This window comes from Salmo salar, unplaced genomic scaffold (genome assembly GCF_905237065.1).
Source record: "Salmo salar unplaced genomic scaffold, Ssal_v3.1, whole genome shotgun sequence".
In the NCBI taxonomy this organism is placed as follows: Eukaryota; Metazoa; Chordata; class Actinopteri; order Salmoniformes; family Salmonidae; genus Salmo; species Salmo salar.
Window position 1 is genome coordinate 105,111 of NW_025547240.1, and position 18,534 is coordinate 123,644.

Consider the following 18,534-nt stretch of genomic DNA (forward strand, 5'->3'; position numbering starts at 1 on the left):
CAGAGGCTACAACAAAACATGCTAACCTCTCACCATTACCAATAACAGAGACTACAACAAAACATGCTAACCTCTCACCATTACCAATAACAGAGGCTACAACAAAACATGCTAACCTCTCACCATTACCAATAACAGAGGATACAACAAAACATGCTAACCTCTCACCATTACCAATAACAGGAGGTTAGCATTTTTTTCTGATTTTTGTGCCTCTGTAACTTTGTTATTCGTCATTATTAACAATTCACAATTCATTTCTAAACAGTGAAACCGATAGGTATGAATACCCTTAAAAAAAGTGACATTCTGTAGTGTCACCAAATTTGAAACAATCTATCTCAAATCCAAAATGCTGGAGCATAGCAACCAATTTAAAACTGTAAGCTTCACTGTCCAAACACATATGTTGTGGACTATGTGTGCCTGGTAAACACATGTGGATCTGGTGAACAGTTATCACTTGTTGACCAACTACAGGAATACTGACCTCAGAGTCTCCAGTTTACAGTGGGGATTCCCCAGTCCAGCAGAGAGCAGCTTCACTCCTGAATCCTTCAGGTCATTGTTACTCAGATCCATCTCTCTCAGGTGTGAGGGGTTTGACTCCAGAGCTGAGACCAGAGAAGCACAGCCTTCCTCTATGACTCCACAGCCTGACAGCCTGACAAAGAGATCATAATGACTTCACAAACACACTGTTAATTTAACACCAGTAGTGTAGAAGGACAATGGCAGATGCATTTGGTTTATTCTCCCCAACAACATATAGATTCATCTTCCGTCTCCTAGAAGTGTATGGTCATAATTGTATACTAATGTGAACGTCAATGCATTTATTCAATATGTTTTTCAATATAATATTATATACATATTATAATATATATTTTTCTCTAAACTTAACATTTCTGCCTAATGATTAGTTCTTAAATGTAATTTTATGTACTCACAGAGCAGCTCTGGAGGCTTTGACCACTGGCATCAGCCTCAGAAGACCTTCCTCTGATCTGGAGTATTTCTTCAGGTCAAACACATCCAGCTCCTTTTCTGAAGTCAGCAAAACAAAGACCAGAGCTGACCACTGTGCAGGTGACAGGTTGGGTTTTGAGAGACTTCCTGAGCTCAGGAAGCTTTGGATCTCCTCCACTAGAGAATGGTCATTCAGTTCATTCAGACAGTGGAACAGATTGATGCTCCTCTCTGGAGAGGGATTCTCCCTGATCTTCTCCTTGATGTACTTGACTGTTTCGTCATGGCTCTGTGAGCTGCTTCTTGTCTTTGTCAGTAAACCTCGTAAGTGCCTCTGATTGGACTCCAGTGAGAGGCCCAGAAGGAAGCGGAGGAAAAGGTCCAGGTTTCCTGTCTAACTTTGTAAGGCTTTATCCACAGCACTCTTGTAGAAAGTAAATTTACGCCTTTGTCTGATCCTCACAGAAAAGTTATTGGATGTTGATTGCTGTTTGTCCATTAGATTCTCATTGTTGTTGATGAAAGAGAGGAACACATATCCAGCAGCCAGAAACTCCTGAATGCTCAGATGCACGAAGCAGTAAACCTTGTCCTGGTACAGCCCACACTCGTCTTTAAAGTTCTGTGTGCACAATCCTGAGTACACTGAGGCTTCATTGACATCAATGCCAGCCTCTTTCAGGTCTTCTTCATAGAAAATCAGATTGCCTTTCACAAGCTGTTGAAAAGCCAGTTTTCCCAGTGACAGAATGCTGTCTGTATTCCAGTGTGGACCTGTCTCTTCTTTCCCAAGATACTTTTCATTCTTCTGTTCGGTATGAAACTCCACAAGGTATGTGTACATCTCAGTCAGAGTCTTGGGCATCTCTTCTCTCTTATGTTTCAGCATGTGTTCAAGGACTGTTGCAGAAATCCAACAGAAGACTGGAATGTGGCACATGATGTGGAGGCTCCTTGATGTCTTTATGTGTGAGATGATTCTATTGGCCAGATCCTCATCACTGAATCTCTTCCTGAAGTACTCCTCCTTCTGTGGGTCATTGAACCCTCGTACCTCTGTCAACTGGTCAACACACCCTGAAGGGATCTTATTGGCTGCTGCAGGTCGGGTAGTTATCCAGATGAGAGCAGAGGGAAGCAGATTTCCCATGATAAGATTTGTCAGCAGAACATCCACTGAGGTTGACTCTGTGACGTCCCAACAGATCTTGTTCTTCTGGAAGTCTAGGGGCAGTCAGCACTCATCCAGACCATCAAAGATGAACAGAACTTTGTACTTGTCGTAGTTGGAGATTCTTGATTCTTTGGTTTCCATTGAGAAGTGATTGAGAAGTTCAATGAAAGTGTGTTTGTTTCCTTTCATCAAATTCAGCTCCCGAAAAGGAAATGAAAATACAAATTGCTTATCCTGATTTGCTTTTCCTTCAGCCCAGTCCAGAATGAACTTCTGCACAGAGACTGTTTTTCCAATGCCAGCGACTCCCTTTGTCAGCACAGTTCTGATATGTTTGTCTTGTCCAGTTAAGGTTTTGAAGATGTCGTTACATTTGATTGCAGTCTCTGGTCTTGCTTGTTTCCTGGTTGTTGTCTCAATCTGTCTCAGCTCATGTTCATTATTGACCTCTCCTGTTCCACCCTCTGTGATGTAGAGCTCTGTGTAGATCTTATTGAGAAGTGTTGGGTTTCCCTGTTTAGCGATCCCCTCAAATACACATTGAAACTTCTTCTTTAGATTAGATTTGAGTTCACGTTGGCAAATCACAGCAAGCTCATCTGAATCTAGATATAACACAGAGGATATTAATATTATGTCTGTTTTAGTGCCTACGGTATTGTAGGACTATTATAACGTTTAAATTATAATAATTTATTCTCTTAACTGACTGTATAAATGTGTACATGTTTTCATAATGCAATACAGACTGGTGTGACTGATTATATTATTATTGGTATTATTGATGGTATTATCAATGTTCTCCCTCTCTCCTCCTGTCTCTCATCTCTCTCCCTTTCTCTCTCTCTCCCTCTCTCTCTAAATTAGTCACCCCAACACATCCCTGCTGCTAATTGATGAGGTCTCTAGGTGTTGTGTTAAGGCTGCTACAATATCATTGAGATACACAGCTACTTTAGCTGTACTTTAGCTACAGCTTTTAAATGTTATAAAACAGCATTCAACATGAGGCAGACAGATCTTACTTTTCTCCAGTGAGTCAGCAAGTTCCTTCTGATTCATTTTCCTCAGGACGTGCAGTGTGATCTTCAGAGCCCCCTCTCTTGCACTGCTCGCCGGGTTCTCATCTTCAGCATCCACCACTTCCTTATCCTGCTTCTGACTCTCAAAGCCTTCTGGGAGTTCTGGACTAAGAATCCTCTTGAACATCTTCAGCTCGTTCTTCACAAATGTCATAATATTCTCTTCAAGCACCTGAAATAAATAAAGTAAATAAGTTAAGCAAGAGAAGAAATGCTTTCTCATCAATACATTAATGAACGATTGACAGTTCAACTTCACTTGAGGTAAACAAAAACAAATGTACATAACAGGACCACACACACTGAATATGGAGGCCAGGTCTGTTGGATGACCCTGGGAAGACGGACCACTGAGAATCTCTGACTCTGATCTCTCCTGTTGGTTTCTGTGGACAAAACATGAGATTACATCTCCTCATCCAGGGACCGACCACACACACACCCACACACACACCCACACACACACACACACACACACACACACACACACACACACACACACACACACACACACACACACACACACACACACACACACACACGGAGGGAATGTTGTGTTTGTTTAATATTGTTTTAGGACTATACAAATGGATAAAAGGATTAGCCTATGGATTATGAAAACAACAAAAGAAATGGGAAAATGGGAGAGGAGAAATGATACAATGTTGTTTAACTCACTGACCATGACCCATGAGTTCTTCTTACCTTTGTTCAGTAGAAAGGTCTCCCTTTCTAAAGTTTATAAGTAGACCCATAGACCAGTCACTCTTCATGGACACACAGCTGGGAACAGGGGAGGCTGGTCTCTTCCGCTTTATTGGTCTTCAACACAACAGAGAAAAACATTACATCTCTCATCTACTCTGAGCTCAGATGGGGAAACAAGAGTTTCATTCCAAAACGCTTCATATCACTTTTCAGAAATGTTTGTTAATAAGCTTTTATTTCTTAAAGACATTTTGAAAGAGATTGGTGTGTTTTTTCACTATCTAATCATGGCATGGGGTTGTTCAATAACAGACATGTATTTGTTTAAAATATATCACTTGATGGTTTCAAATAATCTTTTTTTTTTGCTAAATGCTATATATCTGCCTCACTCAGAGAAATAAGTTGTACTGCTAGATTTTATACATATTTTAAGTTTTACACAGTCAAATGTAACAAATAAATACATTTTTAATAAAGAACTGTACAAATGAAACATTTGTGACATCAATATTTAAAAATGTAAAAATAATTATTAAATACAGTAATATGAAATCTGTATGTAAAACATTTACTTTTGAATTTATCAGATGTTTTTATCCAGGACCTGGTTTCCCAAAAGCATCTTAAAGCCAAGTTCATCATTAAAACCTTTGTAGGAGCATCATTAAATCTCTGAGCTGTTTCCCAAAACCATTGTTATTAATGTTGAACAGCTTAGTGCACCCCGCTTCACTTCATACACACAAGATCTCAGCTAAACATAGAATCACATGGTTTATCAGTCTCTCTGTGACCGCCGCTAACTTTAGAACAAAGTTATCTACAAATACAAAGAGAAACAAGTGACGTATAAAATGATGTTCAAATGAAAGCCGGACGTCCAACCATGCTGCTGATCCAGTTTCTGCTGGTCTTCCTGCAGCTATGGAACCCTGACCTGTTCACCAGACCTGCTACCTTGTCCCGAACCTGCTGTTTCGACCCTCTCTCTCTCACCTGCTGTTTACACCCTCTCTCTCTCTCCCTCTCTACCACAACTGTTGTCTCGACCTCTGAATGCTCAACTATGAAAAGCAACCTGACATTTACTCCTGAGGTTTTGACCTGTTCCAACCTCTACAACCACTGTGATTATTTTTTGACCATGCTGGTCATCTATGAACGTTTGAACATCTTGGCCATGTACTGTTATAATCTCCTCCCAGCACAGCCAGAAGAGGTCTGGCCACCCCTCATAGCCTGGTTCCTCTCTACCCAGCACAGCCAGAAGAGGACTAGCCACCCCTCATAGCCTGGTTCCTCTCTACCCAGTACAGCCAGTAGAGGACTGGCCACCTCTCAGAGCCTGGTTCCTCTCTAGGTTTCTTCCTAGGTTCCTGCCTTTCTAGGGAGTTTTTCCAGCCACCGGGCTTCAACATCCGAACATGATCTGTTCAGCACGAGACGACCGTTAGACCCAGTGACGTGTTTCTGCCAATGAGCTTCAAATCAAATCAAATTGTATTTCTCACATGCGCCGAATACAACAGGGGAACACTTTACCATGGATTTCTAACTTCTGAGCCCTTTCCCAACAATGCAGTTAAAAAATAAGAACAATTCACTAAATAAAAAAAGGAAATAATAACACAATAAAATAATAATAATGAGGCTATAAGGAGTACCAGTACTGAGTCAATGTGCAGGGTACCAGGTAGTTGAGGATATAATGAGACTATAAGGAGTACCAGTACTGAGTCAATGTGCAGGGGTACCAGGTAGTTGAGGTAATAATGAGGCTATAAGGAGTACCAGTACTGAGTCAATGTGCAGGGGTACCAGGTAGTTGAGGTAATAATGAGACTATAAGGAGTACCAGTACTGAGTCAATGTGCAGGGGTACCAGGTAGTTGAAGTAATATGTACATGTAGGTAGGAATAAAAGTGACTAGGCAATCAGGATAAAGATTACATCTCGTCATCCAGGGAGTGCACACACTCACAGACAGACAGACAGACACACAGACACACACACACACAGACACACACACAAACACAGACACACACACAGACACACACACAGACACACAGGCAGGGAATGTTGTGTTTGTTTAAAATTATTTTAGGACTATGAAAATGGACAAAAGGATTAGCCTACGGATTATGAAAACAACAAAATGAAATGGGAAACGGAGAGGAGAAATGACTAGAGACAGTGTTGTTTATGAGTTCTTCTTGACCCATGAGTTCTTCTTACCTTTGTTCAGTAGAAAAGTCTCCCACTCTAAAGTTTAGAGGTTGATACATAGACTTGTCACTCTTCATGGACACACAGCTGGGTACAGGGGAAGCTGGTCTCTCCTGCTTGATTGAGCTTCAACACAACAGAGACAAACATTACATCTCTCATCTACTCTGAGCTCAGATGGGAAACATAAGAAGAGTTTAATTCCAAAACGCTATATATCACTTTTCAGAAATGTTCGAACATTTACTTTTATTGTTTAAAGAAATTCTGAAAGAGATTGGTGTGTTTTTTCACTATCTAATCATGGCATGGGGTTGTTCAATGACAGACATGTATTAGTTTAAAATCTATCACTTGATGGTTTCATTTCAGAAAGACAAACAGTCATGTTTTTTTTGTAAAATTCTATATATCTGCCTCACTCTCAGAGAAATCAGTAGTACTGCTACGTTTTACACAATAATAATATATATCTGCCTCACTCTCAGAGAAATCAATAGTACTGCTAGGTTTTACACAGTAATAATATATATCTGCCTCACTCTCAGAGAAATCAGTAGTACTGTGTCACGTCTTGACCAGGAGAGGGAGTAGTTGTTTAGTATTTGGTCAGGAAGTGGCAGAAGTTGTGTGTTGTATGTAGTTTCTAGTTGTTCTGTTTCTGTGTTAGTCTTGTGACTCCTGATCAGGAACAGCTGGATATCGTTGTTCCTGATTGGGAGTCATATATTAGGTGTGTGTTTTTCTCTTGGGGTTGTGGGTTGTTTTTATTTTGCACTGCTGTAAGTATTTGTATAGCCTGTGAAACTGTCACGCTGTCATTTCGTGTTTATTTTTTTCCGTGTACATCGTAGTTAATAAAAATGATGTTGAGCACGCAATCCGCTGCGTATTGGTCCACATTTTCTGACAGTGATTTTGAGATATCTTCAGACGAAGGAGAATATCGTGACAGAACAACCCACCTTAAAAGGACCAAGCAGCGGAGGAAATCTGGTGAGGACCGGGGAACATGGCTACTAAGGGAGCCCGAGAGGCAGCCCCAAGTATTTTTTTTGGGGGGGCACAAGGGTAGTTTGGCTGGGCATGGATGGAGCCCCAGGCCAGCTCCCCGTACCCTTTTTGGGAAGAGACATACTGGACAGGTCCCGTGCTTTGGGGTGATGGGTGCTGTGGCGAGGCTGGGTATTTTCAGGCCGGTACGCACAGTACCAGCGCCCCGCATGTGCCAGGGCAAAGTGGCCATCCAGCCAGTAGGGGTGATGCCAGTCCTGTGCTCGAGACCGCCAGTGGGCATCTACGGTCCAGTGTTTCCCGCTACACACACTAGCCTTGAGGTGCGTGTCTCCAGGCTGGCATGTCCAGTACCAGCCGCACGCATCAGGCTTCTAGTGCGTCAGCCCAGCCTCGCCAGTCTGGAGCCGCCAGAGCCGCCCGCCAGTCTGGAGCCGCCAGAGCCGCCCGCCAGTCTGGAGCCGCCAGAGCCGCCCGCCAGTCTGGAGCCGCCAGGGCCGCCCGCCAGTCTGGAGCCGCCAGGGCCGCCCGCCAGTCTGGAGCCGCCAGGGCCGCCAGCCGGGCGCAGCCAGGGTCGCCAGCCAGCCGGGCGCAGCCAGGGTCGCCGGGCGCAGCAGTCCTTCGACGCGGCCAGTGGCGCCACCTAAGTGGGCGACGCCGAGGGTGGAGCGGGGTCCACGTCCCGCACCTGAGCCGCCTCCAATATAGGTTGGTATGGGGAGGGGGGGGTGTTGCACAGGTGTCGTCGTTGACAGCAGCCACCCTCCCTTCCCTCCCCTTTTTGTTTAGTTTTTTTTTTTTTTGTAGTAGTAGTATTGGGTGATTTTTTGGTGTGTTTTCTTTTAAGGTGCATTCCAGTGTCTGCACCTTTAGGGGGGGGGTTACTGTCACGTCCTGACCAGCAGAGGGAGTAGTTGTTTAGTATTTGGTCAGGATGTGGCAGAAGTTGTGTGTTGTATGTAGTTTCTAGTTGTTCTGTTTCTGTGTTAGTCTTGTGACTCCTGATCAGGAACAGCTGGATATTGTTGTTCCTGATTGGGAGTCATATATTAGGTGTGTGTTTCTCTTGGGCTTGTGGGTTGTTTTATTTCACACTGCTGTAAGTATTTGTATAGCCTGTGAAACTGTCACTCTGTCATTTCGTGTTTATTGTTTTCCGTGTACATCATAGTTAATAAACATGATGTTGATCACGCAATCCGCTGCGTATTGGTCCACATTTTCTGACAGAGTTTTTGAGATATCTTCAGATGAAGGAGAATATTGTGACATACTGCTAGGTTTTACACAGTAATAATATATATCTGTCTCACTCTCAGAGAAATCAGTAGTACTACTAGCTTTTACACAGTAATAATATATATCTGCCTCAGTCTCAGAGTGAAATTGGGTTTTTGGATATAAATATGAACTTTATCGAACAAAACATACATGTATTGTGTAACATGAAGTCCTAGGAGTGTCATTTGATGAAGATCGTCAAAGGTTAGTGCTTAATTTTTGCTGTATTTCTGGTTTTTGTCACCCCTATCCTGCTTGGAAAATGACTGTGTGGTTTTTCTTGTGTTGGCACTGACTTCTGCCAGTACTGGTTCCACTGCAGGTGTGTGCTGTGACTTCTGCCAGTACTGGTCCACTGCAGGTGTGTGCTGTGACTTCTGCCAGCACTGGTTCCACTGCAGGTGTGTGCTGTGACTTCTGCCAGTACTGGTTCCACTGCAGGAGTGTGCTGTGACTTCTGCCAGTACTGGTTCCACTGCAGGAGTGTGCTGTGACTTCTATCAGCACTGGTTCCACTGCAGGTGTGTGCTGTGACTTCTGCCAGCACTGGTTCCACTGCAGGTGTGAGCTGTGACTTCTGCCAGCACTGGTTCCACTGCAGGAGTGTGCTGTGACTTCTGCCAGTACTGGTTCCACTGCAGGTGTGTGCTATGACTTCTGCCAGCACTGGTTCCACTGCAGGTGTGTGCTGTGACTTCTGCCAGCACTGGTTCCACTGCAGGTGTGTGCTGTGACTTCTGCCAGCACTGGTTCCACTGCAGGAGTGTGCTGTGACTTCTATCAGCACTGGTTCCACTGCAGGAGTGTGCTGTGACTTCTATCAGCACTGGTTCCACTGCAGGAGTGTGCTGTGGGATCTAGAGGTGGCTGTGGAGCTGGATTTTAATTGTGATTTTTGTGACAATAAAAGTGATGGAGGTCGAGATTTTTTAAATTTTTTATTTCATTTGAAATTATTTATTTGTTTAAAAAATACATGACTAAAATATAATATATATTTATTCAACCCATCTTTTGTATGTCTTCCTTTAGTTTCCAAGTGCATGTCTGCAACACAAACTCCAACAGTGTTTTAATTGTTTATGTCAATGCACATGACTGAAATTTGTTTTATTTAATGTAAATGATTCATACTCCTTAGCTGACTCGTTAGCTAACATTTTTACAACACCAATAATCACAAAACATTGATGGCTTGATAACAAGATAACACTGTTGAAGGTAATAAATCTATTTCTTAAACGCTGTTGAATGTGCCGATAATACGGGGTTCCATGCTAGTAAAAAAACAACCACTGGAACGACAAAGAATATTCTGTTACAGGTCTCTCAAGCGTGGAAATGTAAACGTACTAACTGCAGATGGTTGCTATTGTAGCGACAGTTTGGAAACCAAATGTAGCAACTCTAGTGCTGCGGCTTGGTCGAATTTGATGTCAAACAAACAGTTTTAAAAAAAATATTTTGGCTTTGCAGTAATATTCGAGAAAGAAGCTAACCTGTAAGCAAAGCATACGGTGCTTCAGAACTGTGGACCTCATCATTTTTAAGCAGACTCAATGGTAACGCTGTGAATTGCCAAAATATATATTTTGTGTGGATACATTTTTTAAACTTTTATGCGTTCTACTAGAAAGAAGTTTGCGATCGACCGGTCGACCAATCGACGTCCTGGGCACCATTGGGATAGAGCATCTGACTAGTGATTATTTGGCCGGGGTTCAATACCTGCTGTAGTTACTATTTTTTTGCTCTCCCAAAAGCAACACAGCCCTAATATGAGATATATAGCTAACTAAAGTAATGAGTGACCATTTTAGAAAATCATGGGACATAGTCTTTGTGGTTGCATGCTATTTTATGTCAATCATATTGCTGCTTGTAGCCTATAACTGATGCTTCGTGGTCTTATGCTGCCATCTATTGGAAATGTAGCAATTAAAAGTAATTAATTTACTTACAGACATTGGTGAGGCAGTTGGTGAGGCAGAAATAAAGTGTATTTTTCTGGTTAATTCCTTAGATCAGTCTCAAACCTGCCCCACCTATCCCACACCAATTGATGGACTTTCACATAGAGGTTACTTGGTCACCAAGTTCAAACCACATTAGTTTTATTTTTCAAAGGTGGCTTGTTTTCATCAAATGTTCTGCCTTGCAATAATAATGTAATAAAATAACAAAACAAAAACAGCAAAACACTTAGACAGGTTTTGATTAACAAAATAATCAAAATGCTATTTTGTACTATAATGGTATTTACTAACATATTATTACTAAAACCGTTTCTAAAAGAATTAGGGTTAAGGCTAAAATAGGTAATACGTAGGGTAAGATGCTGATGTAAAAAGGGCTTTATAAATACATTTGATTGATTGTTAGGTTTAGGGTTTTTAACCTGTTAGGGCTAGGGGGCAGCATTTGCACGTCTGGATAAAAAAAATGTACCTGATTTAATCTGGTTACTAATCCTACCCAGTAACTAGAATATGCATATACTTATTATATATGGATAGAAAACACTCTAAAGTTTCGAAAACTGTTTGAATGGTGTCTGTGAGTATAACAGAACTAATTTGGCAGGCAAAACCCTGAGACATTTTCTGACAGGAAGTGGATACCTGATGTGTTGTATTGACTTTAAACCTATCCCATTGAAAAACACAGGGGCTGAGGAATATTTTGGCACTTCCGATTGCTTCCACTAGATGTCACCAGCCTTTACAAAGTGTTTTGAGTCTTCTGGAGGGAGATCTGACCGAACAAGAGCCATGGAACGATGATGTCCCATTAGACACCTGGCGCGCGAGTTCATGTTGGGTACCCTCGTTCCAATACGTTATAAAAGAGTATGCATTCGTCCACCTTGAATATTATTCATGTTCTGGTTAAAAAAGGCCCTAATGATTTATGCTATACAACGTTTGACATGTTTGAACGAACAGAAATATATTTTTTCCCCTCGTTCATGACGAGAAGTCTGGCTGGCTTAGATCATGTGCTAACAAGACGGAGATTTTTGGACATAAATGATGAGCTTTTTTGAACAAAACTACATTCGTTATGGACCTGTGATACCTGGAAGTGACATCTGATGAAGAGAATCAAAGGTAATGGATTATTTACATAGTATTTTCGATTTTAGATCTCCCCAACATGACGTCTAGTCTGTATCGCAACGCGTATTTTTCTGGGCGCAGTGCTCAGATTATTGCAAAGTGTGTTTTCCCAGTAAGGTTATTTTTAAATCTGGCAAGTTGATTGCGTTCAAGAGATGTAAATCTATAATTCTTTAAATGACAATATAATATTTTACCAATGTTTTCTAATTTTAATTATTTAATTTGTGACGCTGACTTGACTGCCGGTTATTGGAGGGAAACGATTTCCTCAACATCAATGCCATAGTAAAACGCTGTTTTTGGATATAAATATGAACTTGATAGAACTAAAAATGCATGCATTGTCTAACATAATGTCCTAGGAGTGTCATCTGATGGAGATTGTAAAAGGTTAGTGCATCATTTTAGCTGGTTTTATGGTTTTGGTGACCCTGTCTTTGACTTGACAAAACATTACACACAACTCTTGTAAATGTACTGTCCTAACATACTCTAAATTTATGCTTTCGCCGTAAAACCTTTTTGAAATCGTAAAACGTGGTTAGATTAAGGAGATGTTTATCTTTCAAATGGTGTAAAATAGTTGTATTTTTGAAAAATTTGAATTTTGACATTTATTTGGATTCAAATTTGCCGCTCTTGAAATGCACCTGCTGTTGATGGAGTGCACCACGGGTGGCACGCTAGCGTCCCACCTAGCCCATAGAGGTTAAACACTAAAGTCACCGTCCATCTAGTGAAGAGAGAAGAACCGGACAGAGGTAGCCAGCATCCGTCAATGAGAGAGGGAGGAGCCCTCCACGGGATTTAACAGCTGGAAGAAACAACCGGGGAGCTCCATCAGTCCACAAGAAATACAGGCAGCTGGTGATGATGTAGTGGTGGCTAGGGGAACTAGGATGCTGCTGGTAGAGTAGCTAGCTAGCTTACCTAGCTGTACCGACTAGCTAGGATAACTAGGATGCTTCTGGTATAGTAGCTAGCTTACCTAGCTGTACCGACTAGCTTTGCTAGCTAGCAGGTCGTTCGTCTGTCCCTCGTCTCGAGGATGATGACGAATCCGGTGAACCACAAAATTAAACAAGGATAGCAAGGGAAAAGGCTACACTCATACTTTCCCTGACCATTAAGCAAAAAGCAAATTGAACAATAAACTTTGGCGTCTCAACACTGTAATGAACTATGTCGTTGTTCCCCAAGATCACCTCAGCCCACTCTGCTTGTAACTGGACAATATGCTTGGTGCCACACCGTACGGGGACACGGGTATTTCTGTACGCGAAAGCGGGACGTTCCACAACGCAGACATGAGCAGTGCAACACAATCAACTAAACCCAGTCTTTACAGTGGGTTACAATAATAATATTCATTTTTTATTATTATGTGTCCTATCTAGTGGCAGATATTTAGGATACCAGCAGGTATGTGGATAATAACCTCATGAGCTGTCCTAACCAGTTAAGAGGTACCAGCAGGTGTCTGGATAATAACCTCATGATCTGTCCTAACCAGTTAAGAGGTACCAGCAGGTATCTGGATAATAACCTCATGAGCTGTCCTAACCAGTTAAGAGGTACCAGCAGGTATCTGGATAATAGCCTCATGAGCTGTCCTAACCAGTTAAGAGGAACCAGCAGGTATCTGGATAATAACCTCATGAGCTGTCCTAACCAGTTAAGAGGTACCAGCAGGTATCTGGATAATAGCCTCATGAGCTGTCCTAACCAGTTAAGAGGTACCAACAGGTATCTGGATAATAACCTCATGAGCTGTCCTAACCAGTTAAGAGGTACCAGCAGGTATCTGGATAATAACCTCATGAGCTGTCCTAACCAGTTAAGAGGTACCAGCAGGTATCTGGATAATAGCCTCATGAGCTGTCCTAACCAGTTAAGAGGTACCAGCAGGTGTCTGGATAATAACATGAGCTGTCCTAACCAGTTAAGAGGTGCCAGCAGGTACCTGGATAATAACCTCATGAGCTGTCCTAACCAGTTAAGAGGTACCAGCAGGTATCTGGATAATAACCTCATGAGCTGTCCTAACCAGTTAAGAGGTACCAGCAGGTATCTGGATAATAACCTCATGAGCTGTCCTAACCAGTTAAGAGGTACCAGCAGGTATCTGGATAATAGAAATACTGAGCGTAGGGGTTGGTAACTTTCTGTAGTTGCGCCTTGATTGGCTTAGTGTTTTGTCACTCATAGAGACACTACGTCACCGCAAAATCTACAGGGAGAGCTTGAAAATTCAAGCCCATTGGGTGCTGCCATAGAGTTACATTAGAAGTGCCCATCCAAAAGGCTCAAGGTCATTGGCCACAGATAAAAGGACGTCAAATCACGTTATATTTACCGTAGCTTTGATTGGACTGATCATGTCAACATCATATGTTGAAAATCTTAGCTAGCAATGAGTAGTTTGGAATGAGTGGTTTGAAAGGAATCAGTGGCTAACTGCAAGCATTGCAAAGCAATCACTAGCCAGACAATTCAGTGGAGAGGGTGGGTGGTCCAATTCTGCGTTTAGGGTCTCTTTTTCAAGCTTAAAATGATAAACATTCACATGCAACACCATGGGACAGAAAAGGTTGAATACATTGGCCATGCTGTGAATCCAGCATGAATTCTGCTGCATTCAAAACAACTGGAAACTGGGAAATCTCAGACTTCAGTGAGTTCAGGACAACTGGAAACTCTGAAAAAAATGAGCTCCGACTGAGAAGACACGGTTTGAACGGTCATCCAACTCGAAATTCCAAGTCGGGAACTCTGGTCTCTTGCTAGAGTTGTCTTGAAAGCACCATCAATCCAGAGATATGGATGACAGACTTTGATGACTAAATTTGCCCACAAGGACCGCCGCACCACTCCACCCTACACAAAACATCACTTATTTTAAGTGTTTCTAATGTATGGTGGAAAAACTATTGGATTTTGACAGCAATGCTAAAACAATGACAGATACATTCAAAATGAGAGGCTACAAGGACAAAACTCTTGATGCTGCAATTATGAAAATATCTCAAAAATCAAGAGAGGAGTTGCTAACAACTCAACCAAAGAAGAAAAATAACCGTCTTTTGCACCAAGTACACCAAGTATTCAGAGAAAATGAAAGCAATACTGAAAAAGCACTGGCATATTCTGCAATCAGACAAAAAAAATTGCACACCTCTTCAAGGAACCCCACTGGTGGTCTATAAGGAACCCCAACTGGTGGTCTATAAGGAACCCCCACTGGTGGTCTGTAAGGAACCCCAACTGGTGGTCTATAAGGAACCCCCACTGGTGGTCTGTAAGGAACCCCAACTGGTGGTCTATAAGGAACCCCCCCTGGTGGTCTATAAGGAACCCCCACTGGTGGTCTGTAAGGAACCCCCACTGGTGGTCTATAAGGAACCCCCACTGGTGGTCTATAAGGAACCCCCACGGGTGGTCTATAAGGAACCCCCACTGGTGGTCTATAAGGAACCCCAACTGGTGGTCTATAAGGAACCCCCACTGGTGGTCTATAAGGAACCCCCACTGGTGGTCTATAAGGAACCCCCACTGGTGGTCTGTAAGGAACCCCCACTGGTGGTCTATAAGGAACCCCCACTGGTGGTCTATAAGGAACCCCCACTGGTGGTCTGTAAGGAACCCCCACTGGTGGTCTATAAGGAACCCCCACTGGTGGTCTATAAGGAACCCCCACTGGTGGTCTATAAGGAACCCCAACTGGTGGTCTGTAAGGAACCCCCACTGGTGGTCTATAAGGAACCCCCACTGGTGGTCTATAAGGAACCCCCACTGGTGGTCTATAAGGAACCCCCACTGGTGGTCTATAAGGAACCCCAACTGGTGGTCTGTAAGGAACCCCCACTGGTGGTCTATAAGCGTGGTTGCAATATTGTAGATATCTTGGTGAGATCTGACCTGCCCCCTGAGCCCACTTAGACACTCTTCACACCCATTCCAAATGGGAACTTCAAACGTGGCTCATGTGCACATTCAAACATTGACTATCCAGTAGCAGCTCACTTTGTTGAAGCTAACCATCCAATCTCCTCCCTCAAATACACAGGCATTGAGCATGTTGCTCTACCATAGAGAGGAGGTATGTATGTTGATGGTAATGTTATGTACAATATTCAAGTATTTTTCTAAACGATAACAATAGCGTAATATATTTAATATGCCATAAACTATTGTTTTTTAACAGTTTCATTAATTCATTCTAATTAACGTAATAATTATGACACACCCCTCACTATTGTCATTGGTTGCACTAATTGCCCTGTTTGTCTATATAACCTGGTTCAAGTATTCATGACATCACCCTGAAGAAGGCAAAGTGATGCTGAAACGGTGGTAAATACCCAATAAATTACTGGGAGTTTATATATGGAGTGTGTGACTCTCTTTATTTATTATAGCTAATAGTTTATTTGCCGTTAGGCAGAACCTCCACATAAAAAAAAATATCTGGTTGTGCGCCAGCTCATGTTTTTTATTGGAAAAACTATTGGAACCATTTCACTGTTTGACCACACGGTGTTATGGGTATAATGACACCTCCATTGTGGGGCTCTATAAAACTATTGAAACCATTTCCCTGTTTGACCGCTAGGTGTTATGGGTACTATAACACCTCCACTGTGGGGCTCTATAAAACTATTGGAATCATTTCCCTGTTTGACCGCTAGGTGTTTATGGGTATTATGACACCTCCACTGTGGGGCTCTATAAAACTATTGGAACCATTTCCCTGTTTGACCACTAGGTGTTATGGGTATTATGACACCTCCACTGTGGGGCTCTATAAAACTATTGGAACCATTTCCCTGTTTGACCACTAGGTGTTTATGGGTATTATGACACCTCCACTGTGGGGCTCTATAAAACTATTGGAACCATTTCCCTGTTTGACCACTAGGTGTTATGGGTATTATGACACCTCCACTGTGGGGCTCTATAGATCAAATGAAACAGGAGAATCTACAGAATGCAACAATATTTGTTTTATCTTGCTGTGATGTTCTCAGTAAAATGTCATATGCTAAAATCTATTAATTGAAAATCTTAGAACAATAATATTTTACACACCCTTAATCATTCATTTCTGATGAAAAAACACAAATGTCAAAAACTGTTGGATATAGCGTTTTGGATATAAACTCTTCATAAATTATTTAAAAAAATGGTCATCTCACCTCTTAGATTTGGTGCCATGTTCCCCAGTGAGACTCATTTTAGAGGCAGGGCCCCCCTCCTCTCTCTCCCCAGAGAGACTCATTTTAGAGCACTGTCCCCTAAACAGAGATCCAGCATGTTGGTTGTGGTTAACGTAGTGACAACTAAACAGAGATCCAGCATGTTGGTTGTGGTTAACACAGTGACAACTAAACAGAGATCTAACATGTTGGTTGTGGTTAACACAGTGACAACTAAACAGAGATCCAGCATGTTGGTTGTGGTTAACACAGTGACAACTAAACAGAGATCCAGCATGTTGGTTGTGGTTAACACAGTGACAACTAAATAGAGATCCAACATGTTGGTTGTGGTTAACACAGTGACAACTAAACAGAGATCCAGCATGTTGGTTGTGGTTAACACAGTGACAACTAAACAGAGATCCAGCATGTTGGTTGTGGTTAACACAGTGACAACTAATTATTGAAGGTCAATTGTTCTCTTTTATTCATTATCTCTTAGAAATAAAACATTTACTAACAGACACATCCAAACAGTCAGGTGATTTAATATTTTTCACCTTTTCTCCATGTAGTAGTAATAATAATATTAATAATAATTATGTTTCACTTTCTCTTTTAATAACTTCTCTCATTCTAGTGTGTTGCTTTGTTCAACAGGTATGATTTTATTATGGTGTTACTGAATTCAGTTCATAATAACAATGTTAAGAAAAGTATGTTCAGTGGTTTCATACCAAATTACACAGTAAGCAGGAGCTCATTGTAGTTTAGAAAACAACATGTTCTGATATTCTGAAAAATGATTTACAACTATGATACATTAACATTTTTACAAATTGTAAAATTACCACGATATACGAATCGTATAATACGATATATGAACAATATGTTTTTGAATTTGAGTTGCCTACGCCCAGTTAGCACCATTTTGTATGATTGAACTGTCACGTAGCTGTCCCAGGTGAAATTGACTGTTATATCTGAGTGTTTTACTGTCATTCACTATACTAATATAAAACCATACATTTAATTTATCTACACACTTTACAATAATCCCTGGGAAGATTCTTACCTTGTAGCCTGAATTCACAACCAGAACATGTCAAGTCATTGAGATATTTTCCGTTGTGCTGAGAGAGCAGCTTCCTGATGACAAGTGTCTCTGTATCTATGTTCAGGTACAGTTGATCTTTGGATGTAATAATATCTGGTCAAAGTCTAGTGACACAACACCATAGTATATCATAAACATAACAGCAGTTGGCCAGTAAAGACCATGGCATACTATAAAACAGGGTTCATCAACAACACCATAGTATATCATAAACATAACAGCAGTTGGCCAGTAAAGGCCATGGCATACTATAAAACAGGGTTCGTCAACTAGGTTTGGCTTCGGGCCAATTTTTTTCTGATTGGGCCAGAACATAATTAGCATATAATATTAGCACAATTATTAAGTCTACACTACAAATGGAACAACATGTTTAACACATTTGATTAGTACATAATACATTCATTCATTTTGATCTGATTAAGTTCATAAAATCACCAATATCTCTATTCAATTATATTTGTTTGTTTATATTTCTGTGTGTTGATTGGTGGGTAAAAACAGGTCTACGTAGTCTACTGTAGTCTACACTACTTTATTAATATCAACATTCATTCAGAACAATTCGCTTGATAGCAAGAGAACATGTCACTCTCAAAAGTAGCAAAAGAAAGGTGGATAATGAAAATCTAAGTTTCA

General features: G+C 41.4%; 1 protein-coding gene across 2 annotated transcripts; it reads right to left on the reverse strand.

Annotated features, from left to right (window-relative positions):
* Positions 1-680: 680 nt before the first annotated feature.
* On the reverse strand, positions 681-17,953 carry LOC123731747 (uncharacterized). 2 transcript variants are annotated; one of them, XM_045711152.1, is made up of 7 exons: positions 17,854-17,953; positions 16,776-16,874; positions 6,173-6,289; positions 3,931-4,047; positions 3,527-3,611; positions 3,169-3,397; positions 685-1,047 (listed from the first exon to the last, which is right to left on the reverse strand). In XM_045711152.1, exons 2-7 carry the CDS (start codon positions 16,856-16,858, stop codon positions 947-949), a joined length of 732 nt encoding a protein of 243 aa, XP_045567108.1. In that variant the 5' UTR covers positions 16,859-16,874; positions 17,854-17,953; the 3' UTR covers positions 685-946. The 2 variants fall into 2 exon arrangements, with proteins under 2 accessions (XP_045567107.1, XP_045567108.1); XM_045711151.1 differs by having other exon boundaries at positions 681-1,047; positions 3,169-3,611.
* Positions 17,954-18,534: the final 581 nt, after the last annotated feature.

Bases quoted from the DNA above. Each gene is read 5' to 3' on its own strand.
- LOC123731747 (XM_045711151.1), bottom strand. From the start codon at position 16,858: ATGAGTCTCTCTGGGGAGAGAGAGGAGGGGGGCCCTGCCTCTAAAATG. The intron at 3,612-3,930 runs GTAAGAAGAACT...TTTTGTCCACAG, and splicing joins GACCTTTCTACTGAACAAAG to AAACCAACAGGAGAGATCAG. The intron at 1,048-3,168 runs GTAAGATCTGTC...TGCTGACTTCAG, and splicing joins TGCTGACTCACTGGAGAAAA to AAAAGGAGCTGGATGTGTTT.